Below are 8,470 nucleotides of genomic sequence, written 5' to 3'. Positions count from 1 at the left end.
GAATTCACAGTACTGTGGATTCATTATTTTTCGTTGGATACCAATTTTCGTGGATTTCGTGGGTACAGGTGAACCACGAATTAAAATGTTCAACGAATTACAGATTTTCCATAAGGTTGTATGCAGACTTGGGCAAAACCACAAAATCAAATGTCCACGAAAATACAAGTTTTCATCAATCCACGAAAATTGGTACCCACGAAAATAAATGAATCTACAGTATTACAAGTGTGGAATTCCTGTTATAAAAGCTATTATTGATCAGTACTAACTAACACAATATATCATTTGTATCTATTCAACAAAAGTTATTGTGACGACAGTTTTTTCCAATCACATAATCAATAAAAGTACAGAATTCTTAGATTTACATCAAACTTATCTTTTATAATATTACAATAAACAACTACTATAATTACTTTTGTTTGCATTTTGCAATTTACAAAATTGTATGAAATGTAACTGAAAAAAATAATGAATATGAGCTTTTAATGGAAAAAATACACAATTTACAGAATCTTAAAATGCCAGTTACTGCAAATATTCATTTTCACACACATTCAGACATGCAGATAAAAGTAAAATTATGATCATGTATACATGTCCTTCCTACTTTGCGGGAATTTGAAGTGTTTATTTGATGAACGGTACAATTATCTGTGCACTTTTTTGAGAAAAATCAACACTGAAAATGCAATTATAGAAGATTTAATATAATGGCATGAGTATATTAAAAAAGTCAGGACTCAAATCTCCTAAATTAGATAATATAATGCAGATGCATTTATAACCTAAAGTCAATGGTTTACCATAAATCACTATTTTTAAATTGGTGACTTAAGTTTGCTGTTTCATTTACATATGTGCAACATCTCGTTTTATTCATTTGTTTTAAACTAAACTCTGAACAATTCAGTGTCTTCAAGAAACTATAATTGACATGAAAAATATCATTAATGTCTTAAATAGCAAAACAATAACAGTCAACAAAATCATAATTTTACAACTGTAACAGCTCTTCTTTTTGTATATACTGCTTCTAAAATCCATCTGCTCTGTGCCACCTCATATCGTTCCTATCAACATACTCCAAATTTTTAAATCAGAAACTGTTAAAACATGTATACAACAATGTCTGAGCTGAATCAAAATCAGCATATACCGAATACTTAAATTTATATCAGTTATTCTCAATACAGGACTATAAATGTTAAGTCTTTTTTCCACGTTTAGCTTTCTGAGCAACTTTCTTAACAGCTTTGGCTTTTTGATTTGTTTTTGTCATATTTATATCAGAAATTTCAGCTGAATCGCTCGTAGCCTCTACTTTATTTTCAGAGCTACCATTGACAGTCTCATTTTCTGTTGTTGGAGTGCTGTCCAGAGGATTTTCTGATGTATCTTCTTCCATCTTCTCTTCAGTAGTTTCCTCCTCATTCTTACCATTAACCGGATCATCTGAAGAAACATTTTCTTTCTCCTCACTTTTTCCATTCACCGGATCAGAAGATACATTTTCTTCCTTAACTTTGGTTTCTTCTTTTTTCTTTTCCTCAGTGGGACTAGCATCTTCTGTTTGTTTTTCTTCCTCTTCTTCTTTAGCCAAAGCTTTAGTAATGAGTTTGTCCTGCAAATATTCAATATATATGAAGAATAGGAGATATGGGTTATATGCCAATGAGAAACAACCCAATGAAACAAAATATCTATTTATATTACGGATTACAAATGTGTCGAGTTTTGTAATTTGACAACAACACAGAGATGTCAGTATATATTTAGGAAACTGCTGGTGTATATACGACATTTTTTACTCCAATTGGAACCTCAACAACGTCATCATAACGAACGTTACTATGTGACGTAGTCTTAGGCTATACAGAACACATAAAGAATGTCAGAGGATCACAAAGGGAAAATAATGACGTGTATCCGTCAATAATAATTAAAACAATTTTTTTTTTTTAAATTCACACATCAAATACTTAATTAATGTCTTATAGTGTTATTACAAATCATTTCATGCACGATAGAATTATTTTCACAGCAAATTACAAATCCTTCACGTATGCAGAAAATATATATACTGCATGGTGAATTCATGTTTAATAAATAACTGGAAAAAACATTAAGGCAAGGGTAATTCATAATATATGTGTAATTCAGGTCTCAGACAGGGTATATAATGTGACATTCCTGGCTTAGGGTTTATATCCCCTTCGCCTTCAGCTCAGGGAATATAAACTCCTATCCTGGAATGTCCCATTATATACTGTCTGAGACCTGATTAACAAAATATTGAGAAGTTTCTGATTCTAATACTGGTAAGTTCGAAAATTTTTGTGTTATTTGTATGCAGCATCTATGAAATCGTAATAATTAATCTCACATTTTTATCCATTGTTTAAGAAACGCAATAATATATGCACACATATATTTCGGAATAATCACTGCAAGAGAGAGAGACAGAGAAAGGAAATGGCTGTGGATATTTCCTTGTTAATAATATCTGAACAAAATGTGTAAGTAAGATAACAGTTTAGCCATGATATAGTGTAAGATGAAGCATCATTTCGATATCAGCACATTAGTACTTACAGCTTGTTTTCAGAACTGGGAGTATTGTTAAGTGTGGTATTTACCCCCAGTTAGTTTCTTCTTTTTTTGCCTTCAGAAAAATCCATATTATTGAGTTTATTGTCTTGTCTGATATTTTCTGATTTTTATGCCCCTGCTGCACCGGAGGGGATATTAAGTGTTACCCTTGTCTATCTGTACGTCCCTCTGTCCCTACGTATGTCCCAAAATTAGTTTCTGTCCTCTAACTTTATTTTGCCTCTTCCAAATGTTATGAAACTTACACACAATGCTTATTACCATAAATCTCCGATCAAGTTAGAATTTGGTTGGTGTCACTTTTCAATTCTCTAGTTATGTCCCTTTTAACGTAATATGCAAGCCAGGGCATCATCTGTCTCCCATGGACACATTCCCCATTTATTTTTATCGATACCTTTGATATTCCACTGATTGAGGTATAAGTTGGAGCACTAAGCAGAAAACTAGTATTAACCCCTCCACATGCCTATCCCAAGCTGGAACCTTGTCAGTGGTTGTAATTGTTTATGCTTAAGTGTTTTTGTCTGTTATGGAGTTTGTTGTAGATTGAAAATCTTGGCAGTATCTGTATAATTCATCCATAACTTGTCACGACTCTATACTATAGATTTTATGAACATATGGTGTGGAGACTTTTCTATCATTGAAAACTATGTCCGTATCTAGACATCTTTTGGGGATGTAATGTTGTAAGGTCATTTCTTTGATGTATACCCCATATTTTATTTTTTTTCCTATTTACTGTTAAAATACCCTCAACAAGTACTTACCATCATGACAGCATTGAATTTATCATAGTGTTGTTTACTCTGACAATGATTGGTCTTAGCAGAAGTTTCTGTTGTATAAAACTTGTGACATAATTTACAGAAATATCCTGATACTGGGACCACATATTTCTGGCCTGTAAAACATAGAATCTCTAATTAATACATATATATGTACCAATATTGTCTTTTCAAATTGGCCAATTAAGCATACATGCTACTGTTTTAAAATACTATGTAGTTAATAAGTTAATGTGATCTCATTGCTGAAAGTGGTATGTAAATATGTTTTCACTATCCAGACAATCCATTCTTTTCAGTTTTACCATTTTTACACTAAAACTGCGCAAGATTAACACAGAAATAAGTTACACTAGAGCTGTGCTTAAAGCTAGAATAATACCCCCTGTACATGCATTTTAGTTGCTGATGTGAAAATCAGTAATGAGATAATGACATTTTGTGATTTTTGGCTTTCAGCATAGGAGTCAAGGGTTAAGGTCAGAGCGACCTAATTTTGATATTTGACACATCCTTATCCCATGATGTTTCTACAAACAAAGTTTTGTTAACTTCAGTGGTACGGTACAAAAGTTATGCACCAAACACAAAACATAATGTTTTCCTATCATGGGGGTCAAAATCAAGGCCAGAGTGTATAAAAATGTTAAAACGTTTGTTTTTGAACCTTTACTTCTTTAAAATAATGTTAATAGTAAATACATAGGTAACTAGACATCATTGAGATGGGAGCCATCACTGTGAGCCTTGCTGTTAATAACGTGTGGTAAAAAATTTGCATCTTTACCATAGGACATGGGGTTGTCATCTGAAACCAAAGTTTTTGACCTTGACCTTTGACCAAGGAAGTTGTAAATACATTATGACACACCCTCCAGTGTCGGTTAATATACATGTCAAGTATAAACTCTGAAATCATAAAGGTTCTCAAGATATTGTGGACACGATATCTCTACCATAGGACATGGGGTTGTCAACTGAAACCAAAGTTTTTGACCTTGACCATTGACCTAGGAAGTTGCACATACATTATGACACACCCTCTGGTGTTGGTTAATATACATGTCAAGTATAAAGTATGAAATCATAACGGTTCTCTAGATATAGAGCGGACACAATTTGTTACGGACGGACAGACTGATCACTATAGGGCGACCCGCCATTCGGCGGGGCCTTATAAATGGGATATGAAAACATTTATTTCTTTTTTTTTCACATTTCTTACCAACAGCTTTTGTAGGATCATAATCTGGAATAACATAATCATCAGCATCTTCTGGAAGAGGCTCTTTTTTCCCTCCTCCCTTCTGTTCTCCATTCTTTGTTTCTTTACCATGCTGACTATTATCTTCAGTCTCCTGTAATGGAATGTTGACATTTAAATTACTTTCAATGTTGAGAATTTAACTATTACTTTGTTTCTGATTTACATAACTGACCAAATATGCAAGAAGAATACATCGCTATAACTTAGAAAAACAATTAAATATTTCTTAGAGTATGTTTTCTATTGAACTTCAAGCAAACATTTTATTGAACGAACTTTTTTCATCAGATATAAATGCATCAAAATTATGGGAAACAAAAATATGTACATTTGTCTTGTTTTAATGCATGTTATCAAGTTTTGACAACTTATGCATCTCTAAAATCTGTAGCAGCATTGTCAAAAATATATGGCTGTGTACATGTATGCACATGAACAAGAGTGCACATGCTATAATTTAACCCCTGCATGACTGCAACAATATATATACCATAGTTGTATCATCATGTTCTTCAAAACCGATTTCATCTACTGTAACCATGTCACCCAGGTCACCAGGGAAACTAGCATTAGAGGATTCATCAATATCTCTATCTCTACGACGACGTCTTTCTCTATCACTCTTCAAAATTATATAAAATATTTATAAACTTCCGTACTTTATTTTTTAATCTGAACTGACTATTTTTTATGTTATTATTCTTGTAATGACAGAAAATCTATAAAAAGTAAATATAGAATGTATGTTTGAGCAGACATTAAAAATAAGATTGTTTCCCCATTTCTACCTAATCTTTCATAAAAAGGTAGGTCGGGAGGTATATATATTTTTGTATAAAAATCATTACAGAAATCAGCAACTGAAAAATGCAAAAAATCTTTCAAGAAAAGGAAATACATATTTTTTGTCCAGGTCAAATTTTCACATTAAATTTTGATTTTGGACTTACTTGTAAAACAATCAATGTTTTCTAATTGTAGCACAATTATAGAACAAAGCCTTTGTTATATTGCATAACCACAAATCTCAACAGCAAACATAGTAATGTTTTGATACTTACTTTTTAACAAGAAAGAGTTTTACGTAATCTCTTATAGTTTCAGATTATCAATGGTTTGAACTCTAACAAAAATGTGAGAACAACTGTGAAAATGACATAAAGTTTGAATGAAAGAAATATTGAAACAGCTTCAGTGCCAGAAAGTCTAGCACAAAACTAATAAAACTAGCTTTAATGTTAACTACACCATTCCAAATCAAACAGAAAGTACATAATAGTGTGATTAAGTACACAATTGTAAAAGAAATACATTAGGTGTGATCCTTCTATCTAAATGGTCTCAATCAATTTCTTTATTAATCAATATTGTTAGTACTAAAAAATTAAACTGTAGTACAATGATATCTGCAGAAAGATAAAGATAACAAAGCAGCCATTTCATAATGACTGCAAAAAATGAGATTGTGAAAAAAAGCAAATTGTCATGATTGTTTTTTTCTAACTTTTTTTCTTATTTGTTGTAAGAAAGATCACACACCTGTTAATAACACATGCTAACAAGAATATAAACAAAGAGGAACACAGAAAAGTTAGTACCTGAGTCTGTGAAGAATGGAAAGAGTTCCGCCCTAGAGGAGGCTGATGAGGTGTTTGAAATCTTCCTCTGCCATAAAACTTTATAGAAAAAGAGATAGTGAGTGAGTCATAGAAGTTAACAGTTTCTTAGAGAGAACATTGTTGAAGAAATGTTTCCAAGAGTTGAGTTTATTTAAGAACTTTTGTTTGGTATTGATGCTCCTTAATCTTTAAGTAAGCTTTCTACAGACTTTTTACATAATAACATATTCAAAGTCAACATGATGATTCTTTACTACAAACAACTCTTACTTGCCATTATCTTATACTCAAACATAATACTGATAAAGATACATTTAATGAAATCTATCAAAAGTGATTAAATATACTAAGAAAATAACCAAAATACATTTGTTCATCTTCCGATAACATTACATTGAAGTACTGTAAACCAAATTATTTTTACGGATACTTTTTTTTCACCATAAACCATTTCCAGCCAATTTTGATCAATTCATATTCCAGATTTTCTTTTCTTGTCAGTTTATTCAAATAAGACAAGATCAAAGTATGATATATTTGGTTTTTTTTCTACTCATGAAAGTTGCAAAAACAAATTGCTCACCAATATCACTTGGATTTCATTATACAGTTAAGTAAGGGCTGACTACAATCTTTGAAGTATTGTAAAGAACTTTAAGGAAGATTTTAAAAACAGATTTTCAAGCAGAACAGTAACTTCAAATTGAATTTGAAAGACAGATTTTGAAAGAAGTTTCTTGAAACATTGAGTAAGAGTTTATTAAATAGAAAGTATGAAACATTTTCGATTCAATGATTAAATTATAGTACATTTATAAGATTAACCAAAAGAAACTTCAGGAAAGTTGTCCCCTTTTAAGAAGGGGATTCAATTTATAAATGGTTTCAAATAGTTTCCAAATTCACAATCATTTGTTCATCCGAGTTAAAGTATCAGTGAACACAAAAGAACTGATGTTTCCTTCAAGCAGACTCCGTAACTAAATGACATATTTGATTAAGTAAATCAAAAGTAATTGATTGGTGAAAAGAAGAAGCAGATTGAAAGAATTCAGGTTTGCTTTATATACCCAAAAGAAAATCTGTCATTTTTTTGCTTTTTCAAAATACAGTTTTCTAATTATACTTTATAAATGTTTTGTAAGCAAGTGATTTTCAGCCATTATTTTAACACTTATTAATTTTAGGCATGTTGTACAATCATAATTTTCACTTTGTTCTTTGAGTATGTGGAAGGGAATTGAAACATAGACATTCCTTAAGCTAATGCATACCCTTCTGTCAGAAGATCCTCTTCTTGGTGAAATGTCATCTCTCCTTTTTCTGTCTTCACTTCTAATAAATGAAAACAATAAGTTATGATGAATGTAAAAATAAACCGAGAATATGTCCATGGGACACAAATGATGCCCCTGCTTGTAATTTTAATGTTATTGAAATTATTGAACCAATGCATGCATGTGATATATACTAAACTAAGTCATGTGTCTCCCTTTTTTTACATTTATTAAGAATCTTTAGCGTATTATCAACAAATAATTTTTCATTCAGTGATTGTTGATTGCAAGCTAATTAACTTTCGAGTTTCTTGCCGAAGTTTACCAGATCGTGAAACTGATAAACAATCAACACAGCAAGTGATCAATAAGTGAATTGATAGAGCCAAGATTTTTATTTTATACTTTCCATGCATTCCCTATTGTTTATTAAACTTTTCCTTTGTGAATTAGAGTACAGGGGGACAATAATTTAATAGCAGTACATTTATGAAGATTTTGATAATATAAAGGATTTTCTTTACAAGAAAGTTCACGTACACTTGTTTTATAGTAAAACTTAGCCATTCGAGTATATATAACATATTCAACTTTTTTTTTAAATTTGAAGTTTCATATGACTCTAACCTAGGTTGTAGGTTATATACTTCTTTACTAAAATACATAAACATGTCGATGTCTTTCCAGGAATTCTGTGTTTTATTTCTTTGGTACAGTACATACATATTCTGATTATTACCTTGGTTTCTTTTCAACTGAACGTAGATGTTCCTGTGCTTTCAATCTTGATGCTTGTTGTTCAGATGCCTGATTATGGGCACTTCCAAGACTTTCCATTCTGTTCAAATGCTTTTTACCTTTCATGTGTCTGGTAAATCCCTATAATATGATATAAGAAAG

At 31.3% G+C, this 8,470-nt stretch overlaps 1 protein-coding gene across 2 annotated transcripts in view; it reads right to left on the bottom strand.

Annotated features, from left to right (window-relative positions):
* Positions 1 to 279: 279 nt before the first annotated feature.
* The window catches only part of LOC127729222 (uncharacterized), a 42,123-nt gene continuing 33,932 nt past the window's right edge, over positions 280 to 8,470 (bottom strand). The window contains exons 7-13 of one of the 2 annotated variants that reach the window (XM_052236943.1): positions 8,310 to 8,449; positions 7,568 to 7,628; positions 6,273 to 6,350; positions 5,165 to 5,296; positions 4,633 to 4,765; positions 3,390 to 3,523; positions 280 to 1,627 (exon numbers count right to left, since the gene is read on the bottom strand). In XM_052236943.1, coding sequence (XP_052092903.1) covers positions 1,211 to 1,627; positions 3,390 to 3,523; positions 4,633 to 4,765; positions 5,165 to 5,296; positions 6,273 to 6,350; positions 7,568 to 7,628; positions 8,310 to 8,449 — 1,095 coding nt within the window. In that variant the 3' untranslated portion in view covers positions 280 to 1,210. The remainder of the gene's footprint in view (positions 1,628 to 3,389; positions 3,524 to 4,632; positions 4,766 to 5,164; positions 5,297 to 6,272; positions 6,351 to 7,567; positions 7,629 to 8,309; positions 8,450 to 8,470) is intronic. The other variant, XM_052236944.1, reaches the window with a different exon arrangement.

Source organism: Mytilus californianus, unplaced genomic scaffold (genome assembly GCF_021869535.1).
Source record: "Mytilus californianus isolate M0D057914Y unplaced genomic scaffold, xbMytCali1.0.p SCAF_2, whole genome shotgun sequence".
In the NCBI taxonomy this organism is placed as follows: Eukaryota; Metazoa; Mollusca; class Bivalvia; order Mytilida; family Mytilidae; genus Mytilus; species Mytilus californianus.
This window is presented reverse-complemented; position numbering and strand designations above follow the sequence as displayed.